The sequence below is a fragment of the Ceratotherium simum genome, chromosome 26, assembly GCF_057802395.1.
Source record: "Ceratotherium simum simum isolate JZ-2026a chromosome 26, ASM5780239v1, whole genome shotgun sequence".
Taxonomy (NCBI): Eukaryota; Metazoa; Chordata; class Mammalia; order Perissodactyla; family Rhinocerotidae; genus Ceratotherium; species Ceratotherium simum.
In genome coordinates, this window is record NC_141925.1 from 40,604,547 (window position 1) to 40,624,756 (window position 20,210).

At 55.7% G+C, this 20,210-nt stretch overlaps 3 protein-coding genes and 2 long non-coding RNA genes across 7 annotated transcripts; 3 read left to right on the forward strand and 2 right to left on the reverse strand.

The window, feature by feature from the left end:
* Window positions 1–38: 38 nt before the first annotated feature.
* LOC147913670 (uncharacterized) lies at window positions 39–9,111 on the reverse strand. The gene is made up of 4 exons (XR_015548622.1): window positions 9,000–9,111; window positions 7,880–7,983; window positions 4,405–6,624; window positions 39–647 (listed from the first exon to the last, which is right to left on the reverse strand). It is a non-coding gene; the product is annotated as an uncharacterized LOC147913670 (long non-coding RNA).
* Window positions 1,391–9,247, forward strand: FBXO24 (F-box protein 24). The gene is made up of 10 exons (XM_004442873.3): window positions 1,391–1,900; window positions 2,173–2,268; window positions 2,738–2,921; window positions 3,899–4,137; window positions 4,363–4,597; window positions 5,251–5,409; window positions 5,674–5,795; window positions 6,054–6,185; window positions 8,306–8,476; window positions 8,811–9,247. The coding sequence occupies exons 1-10, from the start codon at window positions 1,667–1,669 to the stop codon at window positions 9,171–9,173; spliced, it is 1,935 nt and encodes a 644-aa protein (XP_004442930.2). The 5' UTR covers window positions 1,391–1,666; the 3' UTR covers window positions 9,174–9,247.
* Window positions 9,248–10,318: 1,071 nt separating this feature from the next.
* Window positions 10,319–15,547, forward strand: PCOLCE (procollagen C-endopeptidase enhancer). Its single transcript, XM_004442874.3, has 9 exons — window positions 10,319–10,629; window positions 11,502–11,610; window positions 12,057–12,315; window positions 13,167–13,291; window positions 13,804–13,940; window positions 14,280–14,551; window positions 14,792–14,869; window positions 15,001–15,171; window positions 15,313–15,547. Exons 1-9 carry the CDS (start codon window positions 10,319–10,321, stop codon window positions 15,444–15,446), a joined length of 1,596 nt encoding a protein of 531 aa, XP_004442931.3. The 3' UTR covers window positions 15,447–15,547.
* A 246-nt stretch (window positions 15,548–15,793) lies between these two features.
* Window positions 15,794–16,975, reverse strand: LOC147913671 (uncharacterized). The gene is made up of 2 exons (XR_015548623.1): window positions 16,885–16,975; window positions 15,794–16,299 (listed from the first exon to the last, which is right to left on the reverse strand). It is a non-coding gene; the product is annotated as an uncharacterized LOC147913671 (long non-coding RNA).
* MOSPD3 (motile sperm domain containing 3) lies at window positions 16,900–19,587 on the forward strand. 3 transcript variants are annotated; one of them, XM_087417658.1, is made up of 6 exons: window positions 16,900–17,005; window positions 17,470–17,737; window positions 17,970–18,045; window positions 18,282–18,511; window positions 19,031–19,264; window positions 19,357–19,587. In XM_087417658.1, exons 2-6 carry the CDS (start codon window positions 17,533–17,535, stop codon window positions 19,386–19,388), a joined length of 777 nt encoding a protein of 258 aa, XP_087273784.1. In that variant the 5' UTR covers window positions 16,900–17,005; window positions 17,470–17,532; the 3' UTR covers window positions 19,389–19,587. The 3 variants fall into 3 exon arrangements, with proteins under 3 accessions (XP_087273784.1, XP_087273785.1, XP_004442933.1); XM_004442876.3 differs by lacking the exon at window positions 16,900–17,005 and having other exon boundaries at window positions 17,348–17,737; window positions 19,100–19,264; XM_087417659.1 differs by lacking the exons at window positions 16,900–17,005; window positions 18,282–18,511 and having other exon boundaries at window positions 17,341–17,737; window positions 19,100–19,264.
* The last annotated feature ends 623 nt before the right edge of the window (window positions 19,588–20,210 follow it).

Below are 20,210 nucleotides of genomic sequence, written 5' to 3' on the forward strand. Positions count from 1 at the left end.
GGGCGAGAAGGTGGTCCCTTCGCTAAGGAGGAGGCGAGTGAGCTAGAATTTGAGGTAAAGATTGTGAGCGCGGCGCGCCCGGCCGGCAGGGAGCAGCTGCAGGGCCCGGAGTCGTGTGTGCGAGCTGGGCGTGTTAGGGAGCGAGGCAGCTTTGAGGGCGTGAGGGAGACCGGGGGGTGCAAGACGACTGAGCAAGAGGCCAGTGCTCAGGGAGTCGTTGCGGCTGAAGGGACCGTGGAGGCCGCAGAGGCTGAGGCCCTGCGACGGTCTCTGGAGTCCGGGGCGGGGGCTTCCCAGAGACTGGAGATCCCCGGCTCAGCTCCTGGAAGGAGGGTCACGGGAGACGGGGAGCGAGCCTCGGCAGAAATCGGGATGGCAGGCCCTGGGGGGATTTAGTCTAGAAGGGACCGCTCACCTTGAAGAAGCCCTCTGATTTACAAATGAGGAGACTGAGGCAGAGGGCAGTTGATGAGTTGGCAGGAGCAGACAGCCAGTTACTGACAGCTTGCACTGGAAGCCAGCTTCCCACTGCATCAGCTTTTACAGTGGGCTTGTTCTGTTTGCACCCGCTTTGCCTCCCGAGGTGAGATGGAGTGGATCGAGGGGATCCAGATACAAGAGGAAGCTGACGATACTTTTTCTGTCTGCTGAGAGATCATAATATCCTCTTAGCTGGCATAAGGACCTAATGCAGGCCACTTAGTATGTTAATAGTTGCCTAACCACAAATAACTGAAGGGCCTTTCTCATCAGTCCCATCTCAGGGGTTGATATTCCTAACAATTATTGAATTACTAAAATTCCATCCTAGGTATCCCAAACCAGCTGTTTCCTAGTCATCACGAATAAGGGAGTTTGATTGGATGGTTGACAGCCTGTCAGCTAGCACAGTAAAAGATTGATTCTGTAATGCTGCACAGCTGAAGGCTGGTTGTCCAGGACTGGATTCCTTTGAGCCCCTGGAAGAGTCAGCTATCCTTGGATTTATTGGTATAGATCTTCTGCCCCTACCTGGACAGACATATAACCCCAACTCCTGCTATATCTCCTCCTAAATGTCACTCTCCTGTGTCCCCCCATAAAACTAAGTTCATAGCTTAGACTCTGGGAGATATCCTAAGCTTTCAGAGTACATCGATCCCTTTCTTCCACCTTAATAGGTTGCCCATCATATGCCATCATGTTAGTGTCCCAGGAAAGCAGTCAGCTTCTGGATGTTTTTCACGATCCTGTAAAGAGGTTGTGCGGAATTGTTCCCCCTTCCATCTGGTGCATGCTTTCATGAGCTAGATGGTCATTGGCAGGCTCGCCTCTCCCCTTCACCTGTCAAACTGAGTTTATACTTTTTTTTTTTTTTTTTTGGAGTTTGGAGGCCCTGGTCTGCTGAGACATGAAGAATTCACCAGTGTTTCTCTAAAGAGTTAGTGCTAAAAGGGCCTCAAGTGGAAAAACCCCCTACTACTCCCTGAAAGTAAAGGCTTCATCTACCAGTAGTGCACACTTTATTTCTCCTCTAAAATGCATATCCCTTGAGCCATTGGGTGGCTAAAGCTTAGCCTAGAACTGAGGATTTGTCTAAGAGAGAAAATCCCTGGCAAGGTTGGGGAAAATAGGTCACAGTGGCTGGGCCGTGAGGTCACAGAGAGGTTTGTCCACCCCAGACTCCATGGGGGAGGGGCCTAGGAGGCAGAGGGGCCCCAGAGGTCCCCCAAGCCCAGGCAGAGGACATGGTGTGGGAAAGGCAGCAGGGACGGGGGCCAGGGAGCTGAGTACTGGGGGCCAAGGGGCCCAGAGAGATGAGGGCAGGAGCAGGGCGGGAGTGGTCAGGATGGTGAGGAGAAGCCAGAGACGGAAGCTGCAAAAATTTACCGGGCTGTGCGGACAGGAGGAGGGGCTCAGGGTGAGGGGGGAGCAAGGCAAGGGAAGGGCAGGAAGATGGCAGCCAGAGATCGGGGGAGGGGTTATTTGGAGAAGTTGGACCAAGAAATAAGGCAAACAGGGAGTAGTGACTTATGGACCTAGAGAGAAAGATGGGAGGATTTGACAGCACAGGGCTGGAAGTCAGAGCTATGAGCCCCCAAGATAGTAGTTAATGAAAGACAAGCTGAGACAAGGGAGACAAAGAGGCATGACCCTCATGGAACCCCCATGCTCCCCCTTCTTCTTGAGTAGGTGAAGCGGAGCTGCCCTTCATGTGGCCCAGAGCCTGGGGGTGAAGACAAGGGGAGAGGGAACCCTATTTCGGTTCAGTTGTTCCCGCCAGAGCTGGTGAGTCCTTGGGGGGGAGGTATTAAGAATAAAGGAGTGGGGCCGGCCCTGTGGCTTAGTGGTTAAGTGCGTGCGCTCCGCTACTGGCAGCCCGGGTTCGGATCCTGGGTGCACACCGACGCACCGCTTCTCCGGCCATGCTGAGGCTGTGTCCCACATACAGCAACTAGAAGGATGTGCAACTATGACATACAACTATCTACTGGGGCTTTGGGGAAAAGAAAGGAGGAGGATTGGCAATAGATGTTAGCTCAGAGCCGGTCTTCCTCAGCAAAAAGAGGAGGATTAGCACAGATGTTAGCTCAGGGCTGATCTTCCTCACAAAAAAATAAATAAATAAATAAATAAAAATAAATAAATAAATAAAATTGAATCATTAAAAAAAAAAAAAAGAATAAAGGAGTGGTGGCCAGACCACTGAGGGAGGGGCCCCCTCAGTAACCCCTGCTTCCTCCCTCCTGCCCCCCAGGTGGAGCATATCATCTCATTCCTCCCAGTCAGAGATGTAGTCGCCCTAGGCCAGACCTGCCACTACTTCCGAGAAGTGTGCGACACTGAGGGCGTGTGGAGACGCATCTGTCACAGGCTCAGTCCTCGCCTACGAGAACAGGGTTCTGGGGTCCGGCCGTGGAAGAGAGCTGCCATTCTTAACTGTACACCTTCCCCAGAACCTCCAGTTCTATTTGCCTCTGTCCTACCTTATTCTGGGATCCCTCCTGCTCCATAAAATTGCCTGACGACCTCAGCATTCCCAGCAACCTTCCAGGGCCCCTTTCTCTGGAAGGGACTTGTTAGATTCAAACATATGCCATTGAGTATTTCAGGGCTCTAGAGCCACCCTCTGATAGATGTCCCACCCAGTGCCCCCATTATTAGCATCCCTGCCAAGTCTCCCTCTATATTCAAAGTCTCTTGCAAATCTTATCCTAGAGACATCCTCCACTCCCTAAACCTAGAGTTTTCCCTCCTCTAAACCAGGATTTCTCAACCTTGTCACTGTTGACATTTTGGGCCAAATAACTCTTTGAAGTGGAGAGCTGTCCTGTGCATTAGAGATGTTTAGCAGCATCCCTGATCTCCACCCACTAGATGCCAGTAGCACTTCTCCCAGTTGTAACAACCAGTGTCTCCTGAGGGACAAAATCACCCCCAGGTTGAGAAACATGCTCTAAACTCCCTCCCTTCCCAGGGAGCCCCAATCCAGTTACTTCATCTCACACACCAGAGATTAAGGGAGATCCAGATAGCAGATCCAGAGCTAGGGGGGAGGACTGGCTACTGGCCTTTCTCAGGCATTCCTTTCATTCCTCTTTCTGCTGCTTTTCTATGTATTTATTCTTGTATTTCCCTTTCTCTGATGCAAGGTTGGACCAAAGAATTGCTCACTTAGAAGCATGTTTTTGACCCTGAGCTGAGGTGGGGCAGAGAACTAAAGTTCAGATATGGGGTATAATTGAGGATATCTTCTAAACTTTCCATATGTCCTTTGGAATGGGTCTGTTCCCCAGACCTGCAAAGGGGAGGGAGCTAGATACCAGAGTATCTGAGAAATCTAGTTTGCCGAAGCTCTGATTCATCCCTCTCATGTCATCCCGACCCCTTGAACGTTCCATCTCCTTCCCTTCTCCAGACACGAAGGGCCTGTATTTCCAGGCATTTGGGGGCCGCCGCCGCTGTCTCAGCAAGAGTGTAGCCCCCCTGCTAGCCCATGGCTACCGCCGCTTTTTGCCCACCAAGGACCACGTCTTCATTCTTGACTACGTGGGGACCCTCTTCTTCCTGAAAAACGCCCTGGTCTCCTCCACCCTTGGCCAGATCCAGTGGAAGCGGGCCTGCCGCTATGTTGTGTTGTGTCGCGGAGCCAAGGATGTGAGTAGCAGAACCCTGGCAGCTGAGAATCCACCCCTTCTCCAGGGACCCAGTCCTGAGCTGTCCTTCTCAGGACAGCTGCCCTCCCATACCAGGAACTGGAAAACAAGTCCTCATTTCCCAGCTCTGTACCCAAGTCCAAGTCCTCCCCTGCAGGATCTAATTGCCCCAGCCTCATGCCACTCCAAGGCCTTAGATCCCAGACACCTTCATCTTTTCCTACAGTTTGCCTCGGACCCAAGATGTGACACAGTTTACCGTAAATACCTCTATGTATTGGCCACTCGGGAGCAGCCGGGAGTGGCAGGCACAACCGGCAGCCGGGCCTGTGACTGTGTCGAGGTCTATCTGCAGTCCAGTGGGCAGCGGGTCTTCAAGATGACCTTCCACCACTCCATGAGCTTCAAACAGATTGTGCTGGTTGGTCAGGAGACCCAGCGGGCTCTACTGCTCCTCACAGGTGTGGCCTTGAGCAGTGGTTTGCAGATTGTTTCCTGCAGATTCTTTTGGACCTGCTGTGGGGAGGGTTCTGCATGCCTCTTCATCTGGTCTCAAACCAAATAGCTCTGCTTTTGTCTGTCTCCTAGTCTAGGATTCTGCATATTTCCTATGAATAAAGGGCCCTACTGCAAAAAGTAGTTTGGAAACCACTGTTCTAGTGAATGCCTGGTTTTTTAAATTCTAATCACCCCAACCTCCATGCCAGTCATCTCAGTTTATACCCCAAACTGTCCTACTTTCTCAATGTCCCCTATATTTGACCACACTCCCAAGCCTGAGACCTTCTGGACTTCTTAATGCTAGGTAAGGCCCTGAATCCCCAGACATCATTCCCAACATTCAAATTGGATTCTGCCAAATCTACCTGCTAGGTTTTCGCTACTCACCTCTCACACTGAAGGACTTCCTTGATTTGTTTTTGGTGGTAAGGGGCTGGAGTCTGGGAAACTTGAGGTCGCTCTTCCCTTAGTTCATCTCCACCCTTTTTCTTTCAGCCCCACTCTAGGGCAGTAAGTGTTTCATCCTGTATGGCTTAGAGAGTCTAGTGGGAAGTTAATGTGGACATTGGAGGGTCTCATCCCCTACATAATTGTCTGCTCCCCCATCCCCCAGAGGAAGGAAAGATCTACTCTTTGGTAGTGAATGAAACCCAGCTGGACCAGCCACGCTCCTACACAGTTCAGCTGGCCCTGAGGAAGGTGTCCCATTGCCTGCCTCACCTGCGTGTGACCTGCATGGCTTCCAACCAGAGCAGTACTGTCTACATCACGGGTAAGAACCACCTCCCTTCTTCTCCAGACCCCAGCCTTGGACAGACCTTCCAAATATGGATACCCCCCCATCCTTATTCCAGCTCTGTGGTGGACCCTTAGGGCATCCTAGTGAAAAGATGTGTTTACGTTCCCAGACATCATAGCTGATGCATTTCTAGTGGTGTGAAACTCCCTAGATCTTGCAGCTTTCATCCCAGGTGGGGCCTTATCACTAGGAAATGGGTGCCTAAAGCTGCTGTGCTGAGGGCTCCCGACCCCCCAGACCAGGGGGGAGTGTATTTTGAGGTGCATACGCCAGGGGTGTATCGTGATCTCTTTGGGACCCTTCAAGCCTTTGATCCCCTGGACCAGCAGATGCCGCTTGCTCTCTCACTGCCTGCCAAGGTAGGATCCTGGAGGGATGGGGCAGATCAGAGGGGGAGGGGCTTTAGGGATTGAAAGGCACTAAAGGTCTGAAATATGAGCAGGAATCAAATGATTGATCAGGGAGGGACAGGGGACCGAGGGTGCGGGGTGACATAAGAGGGCAAGGCTGAAAGAGATGAGCTGGGGGTGGCAGGTTAGTGGTGGGGAGATTCTGGAGCTCAGGGTTCCTCTGGAGAGAACTGAATGCCCGTCTCCCCTCTGTGTCTTACCTCCTAGGTCCTTTTCTGTGCTCTTGGCTATAATCACCTTGGCCTGGTAGATGAATTTGGCCGAATCTTTATGCAGGGAAATAACAGATATGGGCAGCTGGGAACAGGGGACAAAATGGACCGAGGGGAACCCACACAGGTGAGAATGTTCCCCAGCAATCCTGACCCCCTTCCTACGATTCTCAAACCCCTGGATCTCCCCTCTTCTCCACTTTCCTTGGACTCTATCTCCTGTTCCCTAGGGAGGTTAGGCCAGCCGGTGTGTAGTGCCGGTCACACTGCTGCACATCCTACTGGCTGGCACTCCGAGGTCTGTCCTCTGCAGTACATGCTGTCAGTGTGCTAGGAATTGAGGAAAGCAGGAGACCTGGGTGGGCAGGGAGTAACTAGAATAGGTGAGATGTGAGCAGGGCCTAGTGGGTTAGATAGGATTCGGGTGGGTATAGGGAAAGGCATTCTGTGTGTTGGGGACGGAGATGAAGCTTGTACATACCTGGGACAGTGAAAAGGTGGGCCTGACTAAAGCAGAGAGGGTGTTTGGAAATTGGTGGATCTGAGGCGGTATAGGTGCTGCGAGCCTGGAGGGGTACAGATATGGGGAAGAGTGACTGCGGGTTCTGGAGCAGGAGAAGGCAACCCCCCCTGGGTGACTGAGGACGGGCCACTGGGCCATAGTGCACCGGAGGCTGTGGGTGAGAAGCCGGCTGGGAGGCTGTTGAGTGACGGCAGCACTTGAGACAAGTGCCTGGGCTGGTACAACGGCAGCAAGAATGGCAAGGAATGGATACATGAGATGTTTTGAAAGAAAATGAACAGGCCCTGGAAACTGATTAGATGTGAGGAGAGGGGTGTAGGACAAAGGTGGCTCTGGCAATAGATCCCTTGAAGAAAGATGGTATCACAACAAAAGTGTGAGCTGGAAAGGGAGGCTGGTTTGAGGAAAGAGGAAGAATGTGAATTTGGACTTTTTTGCAGTGAGAGTAAAACACTAAAGTGGAAATATCTCGCTGGCAATTAGATTCCAAATTGGAACAAAGTTGAAACGACAAAAGTAGAGATAGAGCAGCAGCCCTGGGCAGTAGCTGCCATTGTAGGCAGAGAGATGAAAAAGTTGTGTCTGGGACAGGAGGCACGCCCTCAAATGCCATATCCCAGAAGCCACCGGCACAGAAAGTTTCAAACAGGAGGGGGCGATGAATGGTGACAGAGTGATAATGTAGGAATGTACTTACTAACATGAAAAGATGGTAATACCATATTTTTAGGTGAAAAAAAGTTTAAAAAAGTTTATGAATGGTTTATATAGTATGATCCCATTTTTGTTTAAAAATATACAACTTAACGCCTATATATTTGAATAGGGAGCAGTGAAGAAGCATATCCAGCAAGATGTTAATAGTGGGTGGTGGGATTTCCAGTGATTTTTAAATTAATTTTGCTTGCCAATATTTTATAATTTTTCTATAATGACCGTAAGTTACTTATCTATGACTTCAAAATTAAAGCACGTACAGTTTCAGGAGAAAGCATGCAGGAGAGGCCTTGGGATTTGGCAGCTGGAGGGTCAAGTGCTTTCAGAGAGAACATATCAGTAGCATATGGAGAGAAGCCAGATCACAGAAGGTTCAGGCTGTGGTGAGAACAAGAATGCAGTCAACTTCAGGCTGGTCATGTAACCAGTTCTGCTGCCTAAAAGACAGAGGTAGGAAGCAGCAGGAATCAGGTGGAAATGTTTTTTCAAAATAGGGTGGAAAGATAATGATATGACAAAGTGAAAATGCTGGAGAGGGAAGGAAGGAGTAAGTGGAAGGAAAGTCCTTCCTGAGGACTCACCTGGAATTGCACTAGGAGGGAGAGTCTTTGAGCCCTGGGAAGAGGAAGGATATTCCTCCCCCTGAGGCTGGAAGGCAGGACTGAGAGGCTAGGCTGGCACAGGCCTGTGGGGTGAGAATAAGGGAATAGATAGCAGGCCCTGGCCTCAGGCCCTTGTTTTCTGGGGAGCAAAGATGAAGAACCACAAGTGCTAGACCCCATGTGGTCAGACTGTGTGGGGCTGCTGGAGAACCGAGGAGGGAGAATTGCTGCCCTCCGCATTCAGCAGGGCAGATCTCCTGGGGGTCGGTGGGGATGCTGGGTCCCATTTCTTCTCTCTCCTACTTTCCCTAGATTCTGCCCTGAGCCTTCCTGTCACCCTTCTCCAACCCGGGTCCCCAGTCGCTTGCTGTTCCCCACTTAGGGACCCTGGCCCTGTGTCCTCAGGTACATTATCTGCAATGCCCCATTGCCCTGTGGTGCGGCCTCAACCACTCCCTGGTGCTGAGCCAGGGCTTGGACTTCAGCAAGGAGCTGCTGGGCTGCGGCTGTGGGGCTGGAGGCCGCCTCCCCGGCTGGCCTAAGGGGAGTGCCTCCTTCGTCAAGCTCCACATCAAGGTCAGAGCAGGGTCGGGCAAGCAGGCAACCAGGGAGGGCAGGAGCAATGGCACCAGGTGGCCCCTAGGACTGTAGCCGGGGCTCCTGCAGGGACCCAGGGGTTCCAGTTCCCCACCATCACCCACCTCCCTTTCCTGCTGCACACCATGGCTCCTGGCTGTCTCCTTCAGCCGCCCCTGCTGGCCCTCTTTGACCTCACACAACCTTGGGGCTCAGCCAGCCCACTCACTTGATGGCTCAGGGCTGCTCTGAGAGGGAGGAACACGACAGCTCGGGCTTCCTGGGAACCCCTCAGGAAAGGCCCCACTCAGCCATGCCCCTTCTTTCCTCCAAGGTCCCTTTGTGTGCCTGCTCCCTCTGCTCTACCAGAGAGTGCCTCTACATGCTCTCTAGCCATGACATCGACCACCATCCCGCCTATCGGGACCTACCGGCCAGCAGGGTGGTGGGGACCCCCGAGTCCAGCCCGGGGGCTGGAGTACCCCAGGACCCCAGTGGGACAGCCCGGGCCTGTGAGGAGTACCTCAGCCAGATCTATAGTTGCTCCACGTGGCAAGACCGCATGGAAAAGATGAAGGAGATCGTGGGCTGGATGCCCTTGATGGCTGCACAGAAGGATTTCTTCTGGGAGGCCCTGGATATGCTGCAGATGACTGCTGGAGGGGTTGGAGAAGGTCCCCCAACCCCTGAGAGCTGACCCCTCTTTCCTTAGAGGGAGAGTCTGGCCCTGGGCCAGGGGCTAAGGAGAGATGGAGTGGTAGCAATGAACACTGTGTGTGTGCATGGGGAGGGGGCTGTAGCGGGGTGAGGACTGTTTTGTAAAATGTTCAGAGGGCTGCCCAGGAGGGGCCCCCAACCTGACTATCATGGACAAGAGATTTGATGGACAAATAGAATAAAGGCTGAAATGAGGCCTACTTTGGAACCCTGGGCCCTGGGAGGAACGTGGGGCAGGGGATGGGGGACCTGATGCCTGGCTGCTTGGCGCAGGAGGGCAGGAACAGGCGCAGGGGCAGGGGCAGGGGTAGGGGCAGGGGCAGGGCAGGCAGGGCAGAAGCGGCTCAGGTTCTCAGTTGCTGCAGAGCTGACAGCACCTGGATCCTTCAGCTGGCTTTCCCCTTCCACTCCCAAAACCCAACCCAGTCTTCCAGACTTGGAAGTCCTAGCCTTGCCTTCTGGAACAACTCAGTCAACATATGCGGCTTGGTTCCCGCACTTAGATCCTCTGTCTACCAGACTTAGTCCCATCCTGAGGAAGCCACTTCTTTCTGAATTCAGAAAGCTTCCTACCTATTTCCCTTCATCCCTATGAAGTCAACCCCCCTCCTCTCCTCCTCCTGTTTACCTTCAAGTCTGGTCTCACATGTTGTCCTTTTCCTGTACTTTCTACTCCATCCTCCTGTTCCTCAATAAGGGAGAGACCCTCTTTATCCACATCCTATGCCTCCATACCCCACTCCCATAACTCCAAATATTTGGGAGAGAAAATGAGTGAGCAGAATTCTTTCTCCTTTGCCTAGTCTGACCCGGGGAAGAAGAGAAGACAGTAGAAATTTGAAGTGGAAAATAAGCTAGAGCAGGGAGTGGTGAGGAAGGGGGTGAGTGGAGTGATTAGAGGTAGGGAGTCCAGGGAAGGACTTCCTCTGGGTACTGAGGAAGCAGGGACTGGGGAGGATCGTGGGGGGCTGGAGAGTCCTCGGGAAGGATCAGAGGCTGTGTTCGCAGGATGCTTGGGCACTGGACAGAGCAGGCTTCCAGATGATCTTGATAGCTGGATTATGAGTGAGGGCCTGATGCTCCCTCTGCCCTCCATTGCTCCACCCCCTACTTAGGTCAATATTTATGTGTCCTGGACCTAGAGAGGCCCCTGGACTCACCACTGTCCCGGCTCTACTCTCCCTGTCCCGCCTTCCCCGCCGCCCGCCCCACTGGCCAGTCCCCACGCCCACACACCCGAGGCTGCCTCATCTGGCACTGATTATCCTGCTGCTGCTGCCGCCGCTGCTAAACTCAGCTGCTGCCTCTGTCTCAAGGACCCCAGCGCCTCTCCCCCCAGCCATGCTGCCTGCTGCCACAGCCTCCCTCTTGGGGCCCCTCCTCACTGCCTGGGCTCTGCTGCCTTTCGCCCAGGGCCAGACCCCAAACTACACCAGGTAGGTCTCTTGGCACTTTCCAGAAGCTGGAGTCAGCTTCAAGAGCCCTGATTCCTGGGGTCTTATGCCTGTGGATCTTGTGGATTCTTTTACTAACACAGAACCCCCCAGATCTCCCACAGCCCCCACCCTTCTCTGGCCCCCAAGACCTCCCTCCCTGCTGCAAGACCACTGTCTCCTGAAGGTCACCACTGCTCTCCATTCCTCCACCCTCCATCCTCTAAGTCTCCCCATCCACCCAGATTCTTGGCCCCCCATGGAACCTGAGAGCTCCAAGACCTTGAACTTGCCTGGTAGCTAGACATCTGGATTCCAGGAGGGAATTATAGAGAGATTGCGGGGGGAAGAGGGGACACCAAGTGGGAGACCTGGGAGTCAGATACTCAAGTAGTTAGTTGGAACAGGAGCAGGGCAAAGGTTGGGGGCTCAGGGAGCCTGGTCTCCAGGTTCAATTTGAGGGCCGTCCCTGCTGCTTCTCCCTCATCTCTCCACCCCCTCCCCCCCATGGCCTCGTGGCTGTGTCCACATCTGGAAGTAGTTAGGCGGCTCCAGTCCCGGACTGCCAGGCAGGGCGAGGGGGGAGAGTGAGGAAGGGGGGGCCGAAGAGAATTCCGGGAATTCTTGTTGGGGTGGGGGTGGGGACTCTGGGGGGTTGAAGGTACAGCCAAGTTGCTAGCCCCACTTTTTCCTGATCCTCTGCTGGAGTATTTCCCACCTCAAGCCCATCCTGGCTGGCTGAGGCCACCCCAGATCCCTTAGCCTTTCTAGCTCATCCCCCTGGCTTCCCCTCCCTAGCCTCCCCATCCTCATTACCCTACCCCAAGCTCTCCATTACTTCCCCCCTCATGGCTGACCCCTCTTCTGTTCTCCAGACCCGTGTTCCTGTGCGGAGGGGATGTGACTGGGGAGTCAGGTTATGTGGCAAGTGAGGGTTTCCCCAACCTCTACCCCCCCAATAAGGAGTGCATCTGGACAATAACGGTGAGAAGGCCCCTCTGCTCACAACCCCCCTGTCAAAGTCTCCGAGGCCTGGGTCCAGGCAGCCAAAGGCCTGACTGCTAAGGGACCCCCACCACAGCACCACCTTCTCAACCTGGGGAAGTCCAAGCCCCTCCCCTCTGGTCACTGATGGCATCTGTGCCCACAATAACAAGCGGCAGGTGTCCTCACACCTTAGCTCAAATCCTGCTCCTCCACTCCCAACTTCATGCCTGCCCCCTCTAATCTCTCCACAGACCTCAGGCGCTGTCCCCTTGTACAAGCCACAAGCCCTTGGCAGAGCCCAGGCCCTCTACTCTGCACCCTGATGGGCTCCCTTCCCGTTCAGGCCGTTTCTGCTGGAAAAGCTTGGGGAACGGGAGGTGCCCTCTGTCTGGGTGGTGTATGGCCTGACTTTGCGGGTCCCCTGCCCCTGTCCCCACCATCAGGTCCCTGAGGGCCAGACTGTATCCCTCTCCTTCCGAGTCTTTGACCTGGAGCTGCACCCCGCCTGCCGTTACGATGCTCTGGAGGTCTTTGCCGGGTCTGGAACCTCGGGCCAGCGGCTCGGTCGCTTCTGCGGGACCTTCCGGCCAGCGCCCTTAGTCGCCCCCGGCAACCAGGTGACCCTGAGGATGACGGCGGACGAGGGCACGGGAGGACGCGGCTTCCTGCTCTGGTACAGCGGGCGGGCCACCTCGGGCACTGGTGAGACCTCCCTCACCTCCGCCTTCCCCCTCTCCTGGCCCCGCCCCCGGCGCAGGCCCCGCCCCCAGCCTTAACCTCCACCCCAAGAGCCTAGGGCCCCATTACCTCCCTTATCCTTTTTCCTCACTAACTGCCCCTTCAGTCCCTCCTCCCCGTCTTCTCTCCTTCCTCCCGCTCCCACCCACCCCCTCTTCCAGGCCCCCGCCCAGGCGCGAGGCGGAAATGGGTCACCGACCCGCGGGTGGAATGGGCGGCCTGGGGTTACTGGGACGGTGAGTAACTGCCCGCCCCCGTCCGCAATCGGGCTCCCTCAGACGGGCGAGAGGGGGCACCCCCGGGCTGGGGGACTAGGTTCCCCCGACCCGGAGCCCCCTACACCCAGCCCGGGGCTCCCGATTGCGGTCCCATCACCCCCTCCTGGCGGCAGAAGTCTCCCCAAAAATGTTTAAGGCAAGGACCTCCCCAAAGGCGCCTCGGAAGCTGTGCCCCAGTTTGAGGGCACCCTCACAGCGTGGGGACTCTCCAGGCTGCAAAGGGGACTTTTCTGCCGGGCCGGGGAGATGGGATCTCCCAGGGGAAGAGGAGCGATGTGGCTGCGGGTCAGAGGGAGGGGCAAGAAGGGAGCGTGTCCAGCCAATTCCTCCTCCTCCTTCCACCGCCCGCCTGGGCGCCCGGCGGTCCAAGACTTCCCTAAGCCCGGTTCTTCCAAGCCCCCTCTCTGCTAACCTACCCTTATTTTCTCCCCCTCTTCTGGTTCCCTCATCCTGAGACCCAGACATCTGAGCTTCCTGCACAGGCTCCCAGCCTAGAGCTCTCCTCTCCCCACCTCCGCTCCTCTCTCCCCTCCCCAGAGCACCAGTTTTGCGGGGGGCGGCTGGAGAAGGCCCAGGGAACCCTGACCACGCCCAACTGGCCCGAGTCCGATTACCCCCCGGGCATCAGCTGTTCCTGGCACATCATCGCGCCCCCGGACCAGGTACCGACCCCCTGCCCGGGCTGCCCTGGGGCCCCGGGCGGCGCCCTTCAGCATGCAGCCAGCAAAGATTTATTGATCATCTACTATGTCCCTAGCACTGCGCTTGCGCTGGTGGCGAGCAAAAACACACCCAGACCTGCTTGCACGCAAACAAAACATGTAAAATTACACCTGTGACGAGTCTCACGCGAGCGAGGTACACGAAGCTGGTATAAACTGTGTGTTGGGGGAGGGGGGTTCTGGATCTGTTTCTTGAGAAAGAGCCAGGACTTAACCTTGCCGACGACGGCGACGGACGCCTCTGCAGGGCTCCCACGGGTGTGTGCGATCCTCCGAGCTGTGGTGTGAATGCATTAAGAGGGCGGCTCGAGGGGACGCGGGAGATGGGGAGCAGGCTGCTGCAATCGTCCCGGAGGCGACGGCGGGCGGAGGAGGGGAGGGGTGCTGAGCCCCTGCGCCCTCGGGCTCCCGGGGTCCCGCCGCGCAGCCTCCGCCTCCCCCGCTGCCGCCAGGTGATCTCGCTGACCTTCGGGAAGTTTGACCTGGAGAGCGACACCTACTGCCGCTACGACTCGGTCAGCGTGTTCAACGGAGCCGTGAGCGACGACGCCAAGAGGCTGGGGAAGTTCTGCGGCGACACAGCCCCGGGGTGAGGGGGCGGCACCCGGGTGGGCGGCGGGGTTCGGGCGCCTGCACCTCCCCAGATCTGGGAGTGGGGGGACCGCGCTGCTGTTCAGAGGGGCGGGGCTTAGCTGAAGAGGCGGCATCTGAACCCCGGAACCCCAAACGAGCGGGCGGAGCAGGTAGGGGGCCAGGCAGAAGACGAGGCTTGGCGCCAGGCCTGGGGTCCGCGGATCCAGAGGCGAGGGGGGCCTGCGAAGTCGGGAAGCTAATGCAGCCCGAGGGCAGAGGTTAAAAGGCTACGGGCCTGGGTAGGGCCGGGGTGCAGGACCCGCCTGACGCCTCCCCCAATGCCCACCGCCCGCAGTCCCATCTCCTCCGAAGGGAACGAGCTCCTCGTCCAGTTCGTCTCGGACCTCAGCGTCACGGCCGACGGCTTCTCGGCCTCCTACAGGACCCTGCCACGGGGCGCCGCCAAAGAAGGGCCGGCCCAGAGTCCAGGGGAGGACGCCCGGCCGGGTCCTGCGCTCCTCAGCCCCGGCCCCAAGCCCGGAGCCGGCCCCAAAGTCAAGCCCAAACTCCCACCTGCAGAGAAACCAAAGGCCTCGCCTGAGGCCAAGGCAACTCCGGTGGGCCCCGGTGAGTCTGGGAAGGGGGAGGAAGAGGATGCAGACTGAAGGGAGCTGTTTCCAAGAGTGCCTTCCTGGGCTCATTCATTCATTCATACACCACCCACTGGCGGTGCCTCTATGGTCACGGCTGGTACTGATCTGGACAGGGCTCTGAACAAAGTTCACATCAATGAGGCTGTTATGGGGAAAGTGATCCTTCCTACCTGCTGGGTAGGTCACCCTCCTCAAACAGTGCCCCCTCTTCCAGATGCACCAGGCATCCCCTGCCCAAAGCAGTGCCGGCGGACAGGCACCTTGCAGAGCAACTTCTGTGCCAGCAACCTGGGTAAGGACCCTGTCCCCCAGCTGTGCTCTTCCAGCTCCTCTAACCTCCCCTCCTGTCCCCAAAATCCCCCCTCCCTCTGGTTCCAGCCCTGCCCTGCCCTGTCTCCTCACCTCACCCCCACTCTCCCACAGTGGTGACTGCAACAGTGAAGTCCATGGTTCGGGGCCCAGGGGAGGGCCTCACTGTCACTGTCAGTCTCATTGGTGCTTATAAAACTGGAGGCCTGGACCTGCCCTCTCCGCCCACCGACACCCTCCTGAAGTTTTATGTGCCCTGCAAGCAGTGCCCCCCCATGAAGAAAGGTAACAGATGTGGGAAATGGGAAGGGAGACTTGGACTCCTGCAAATGATAGAGATGGTAGAATCTGAGGGACTCAGATGAGGGGGTACACCTACAAAGTCTCAGTAGGTTAAGCTCTCAATCCCTCCCTCCCCTCCCCCAGGAGCCAGTTATCTGCTGATGGGCCAGGTGGAGGAGAACAGAGGTCCCGTCCTTCCTCCAGAGAGCTTCGTGGTTCTTTACCGGCCCACCCAGGACCAGATCCTCATCAACCTCAGCAAGAGGTGCCCCTCCTAGCCTGTTCAGCCTGCTGGGTCCCAGGCCTGACACCCCAGCCAGCCTCCAAGCCCCTGACCCTAGGGACCTCTTTCCTATCGAAATAAATGTTTCTTGACTGAGGAAGGGGTCACATCTCCATTTCTATGGTTTCGATCCCCATCTTGGGGATTTCTTTCCATACATTCATTAAACTCAACAGACATTTACTATATAGAATAATCTTTTACGAATGTAAGTCAGATCTGGTCACCCCTTGGCTCAAAACTCCCATATTCTCAACACACACACACACACACAACTATGTAGACATGATGGATTGATTGTGGTGATCTTTTCACAATGTATACATATATCAAAACATCAAGTTGTACACCTTAAACAATTTTTATTTGTCAAAGATATCTCAATAAAGCTGTTAAAAATTAAAAAAAAATTCTCCCATAGTTTCCCATCAGTCTCAGAATAAAATCCACAGTCCTGCTGTGGGCTCCATGGCACTAGGCAATCTGCATCCTCCCTCCCACCTCCTCTCATCTCTGACTATTGTCTCCCTCACAACCTCTGTTCCAGTCACACTGGCTCCTTGACCATTTCTAGTACACGTCTGCCGCAGGGCTTCGTCTTTGCTGTTCCCTCTTTCTGGGATTCTCTTCCATAGATATCTCATGGCTCCCTTCCTAATTTCAATCAGATCTCGGCTCAAAGTTCATCCTAGTCACTCTTTTACTTGTTCATTCCAAATGGCAGGCACTGTTTTAGGTGCCAAAGGCACAACAAAACAAAGTCTCTGCTCCTTTGGAGAGGAGAGTGCATTCCACTGGAGCAGAGATAAACAACAAAATAAACACATGACGTCAAGTCACCCCGAGTGCTGTGAAGAAAACAAAAGCAAGATAAGAAGACAGACAAAGGGGGACTCTACATTTCATAGGATGCTCAGGGAAGGCTTTCGGATAAGATCATTTGTTTTCGCTCCACTGCTAACCAATTCTGTGGCCAGGGGCGAGCTTCTTCACCTCGCCTGTTTCCTCATCTGTAAAAGTAGCTGAAGAGTCGGTGAATGATGTAAGTGGCAGGGTTGGTAAATCGTAACTCCCTGTGCAAATGTGAGTGACTTCCGAGTCCCGTGCAGGAAGGAGAGAACCAGGCGAGGAGCCCTGGGCTGAGATCCGAGTCCAGCTGGGAGCAAGCTAACCTAGTACTATGGAGAACGGCTCTGGCTGCTGCAGAGGCTTCTAGGGGAGCCGAGGACGGAAGTGGAGAAAGAGGGCTTCCTCGTGGGAGAGCTGCTGATTTGGACGGTCTCAGAGTTGGGGGGAAGGAACACCTCCCAGCCACGCCCCGCTCCCACCAAGTTACTCCAGGGCTAAAGTCCTAGCCAGAGCCCCCGGTCACGTTTCTACGCCCCCGGGAACAAGCCAATCGTCTCTAGGCGTACCAATCGGCGTACACTTACGGCGGAACGAGCCGCCCTGGCCAGTGACAAAGGCCGTACGGCGGAAGTGCCGAAACGGTTTCCCGGGAAGATGGCAGCCTCCGTCTGGCCGAAGTTGATTGACAGGTGCTGTGACCAGAAGGTGAGCATCATAGCACGAGCGGCCGTTCGGAGGCAGGAGCGCGGGCCCGAGCTCAGGAAGGGTCGGAGGCACACAGACAGGCCGGGGGAGCGGGAGGCGGAAAGGGCGGCTCCGGAGGCGTCCGCGGCGGGGCGGGGTCTGCCCGGAGAGAGCGGGCGGGAGCCCTGGGACACCCGAAAGGGGCGGGGCTTGTAGAGATCAGGAGCCGGGCCTGGAGAGCAGTACGGGGTTTGGAGCCGCGAGGGGCAGGGTTTGTGGGGTGGGCGTGACCATCGAGGTGGGGCTTGGGGGCGGGACCTAAAGGGACCTAGGGCAGAGCTGGCGAGGGGGAGAGTTTGCGGGGCCGGGGCCTGGGCCTGGTCTGCGGGAGCCTCATCTAGCAGGGTTCCCAGGCGGCAGCGGCATCGGTCCAGGCCCTGCCCCGCGATCTCATCCCGTTCCCTTTCGCCCCTCTCGCCTCCCAGCTCTAGACTCCAGGCCCTGTCCCCTGAGCTCTGCCCTCGGATGTCCCACCGTCCAGAGCCTGCATGCGCCGTGGGGCGCCCCAGGACCAGGAGCTGGTGGGTCCCGGGGCTCCTGGGCGGGGATCCCGGGGCGCCCCGCCTCCCTCGGGACCTGTTGTCCCGGTCCTCGTCTTTCCCCCGGACCTAGTATTCAGGGCGGACCAGCGGAGTGGACCCCGGCAGCTGCTGACCCTCTATAACCCCACGGGAGCTGCACTTCGCTTCCGAGGTGAAGGGATGGGCGCCGCATGCTAGGGATCTGGGGGCTGGCGGCAGGACACTGAGGGCTGTGAGGGCTGGAGGAGTCAGAGGAGTGCAGGCGGATGTCCAGCCTCGGAGCACTACAAGAGTCATGCCCAGCCCTGGGGTAGAAGGCAAGAGGGATTCTAGTGTCCCTCCAGGGACAAGGCTTGTAGGGTTTCTGAGGCAATAGTCGCTCTCTGTCTGCCTTTATCCCTCAGTCCTGTGCACAGCACCTGCCAAATACAGAGTGTTTGACTCAGAAGGATATGTGAAGCCTCAGTCCTGCATTGACATGTGAGTTGGGAGAGTGGGGAGGCAGAGGGAAGCAAGGGGTCACTGCCACCTTTCTCTGAGTTACCGTGCCGTGGTTTTAGGTCTGAGACCTGGTCCTCTTCAGCTTGTTTTCCCCACCCTCTGTCTGCCTTGTGCCCCTAACGGAAAGGCTCTGGGAGGGTGGGGCCTGGATCCCCTTGAATCACTGCCTCTCACTCACTTCCTCTCAATGGGCCTCTCTCCTATCTTGGGGCCAGTGTGATTCGCCACGTGGCCCCCATTCCCAGCCACTATGACATCCAGGACCGCTTCCGCATTGAGCTGTCTGAGGAGGGAGCTGAGGGCCGAGTGGTGGGGCGCAAGGACATCACTTCGGTTCTGAGAGCCCCAGCGTACCCCCTTGAGCTTCAGGGACAGCCCGACCCAACACCCCACCCAGGGCCTCCTTCCTGGACGGCACCACCCACGGACAGACACTTCCCGGAGAGTGAGTTGGCGGATGGGAATTCTTGAGTTGTGCAGGGAGGGAGGACCTAGCATTACCCTAGAGGTGAGCTCAGTTGGAGTTGAAGAGGTCTTCTAGTTCAGTCTTTTGCTTTTTGGTGGAAACATTCCTAGGAGTTGAGATTTTATATCAGGTTAGAGAAAAAGCAGACTGCAGTTTCCCTGGTTTCTGGCTTCTACTTAGAGGGAAAAGTTCTTCCTTAGCCCTAACTTCAGTACTTCCTATCATGTGCCAGCTCACTTCAGTTCAATAAGAAACCTGTATTGAGCAATTATGCTGAACCAAACTGTGTGCTGGGGATGGGAGCTAGAGGTCCCTGCCTGACAGACAGGTACACAGGAGCTATTAATCAAGGCCAGGTGAAGAGAGAAAAAGAATGCTGAGGGACCAGAGGAGAGAGGGTTTCTTGTGGCCACGGGGACAGAGGCCCCAGGGAGGAGAGGACACTTGGCAGTGTACCCCTGGAGGGCAATAAAAAGTAGATACACCTTCCATCTTCAGCCTCCTCCCTGGAGGACCCAGGGCTGGGCATGAGTGGGGCTGGAGCTTCTGACCAGCCTTCTTTCCCAGACCCCCGCCCACAATTGGCCACCAGCTCCTTCCTCCTCTTCTTGCTGACGGGCATCATCTCTGTGGCCTTCCTGCTGCTGCCGCTCCAGGACGAACTCGGCAGCCAGCTGCCCCAAATCCTGCACGTCTCCCTGGGACAAAAGTTGGTGGCAGCCTATGTCTTGGGTGAGCACAGTAGTGGCTAAGGGGGTGGGGGCCGGGAGGAGGGCTAACAGCCCCAGGACTGCACACACGACCTTCTCTTTCTCCCTCTCCAGGCCTCCTCACCATGGTGTTCCTCCGCACCTGAGCCCCCTGCTCAACCTCCACCCTCCTCCCGGCAGGGACTGGACTTGCAACAGCCACTGTGTGCTCATACCTTGCCTCAACTCCTGCTCCCTTCTTCCTCCTTCCTGCCCAGCTCCCCCCACTCCCAACCAAAAATACCCAGGGATTTGTATTCATTTTCCAAGTTGAATAAAATAAATTTTTTAAATTAAACTGAGAAATGTAAGGAATGTGCCCCTTTCTTCCTACTTCTTTTCCTCCAGTTCCTCCTACTCCCATTCACAGGGGGGCTAGGCACCTGGGCCAGTGAAGAGGCCCAGTGAGGATTTCGAAGCATTGGGTTCTGGTCCTGGTGCCGCACTGAAAAAGTTGTGTGACCTTGAGCAAATCATTTAATTTCTCTGAGCTTCCGTTTCTACCTCTAAAATGAAAGAACTGGGCAAGTTGATTCTTAAGATCCCCTTTAGCCCTAAAATAGGATCAAAGTCCCTCAGCTAAAAAGAAACAAACAAAAATACCACCTCGTCCCACCCGCTGTAGAACTCTGGTCTCGCTGTCTTGAGCCATCAGAGCCTCTTGTCAGGGCTGCCTGGATGCTTCCAATCCCCAGAATCGTTTTCTGCCTTTTTGCCCCCTTATCTGCTTTTATTTTGTCTCTTCCTTTAAGACTTCAATTCCCATGGGTCAGAAACACTAAGGTCCCTGCCAAGATGGAGGAAATGGCATTGCCTGACATAACCTCAACTTAACCAAGCAGGAGAAACTAAGGCACAAGAATAGAACAGGGTCCTCGAAAGGCAGGCTTCCAGCCTTCCTTCAGATGGGGGCAGGGTCGGGGGGCAGC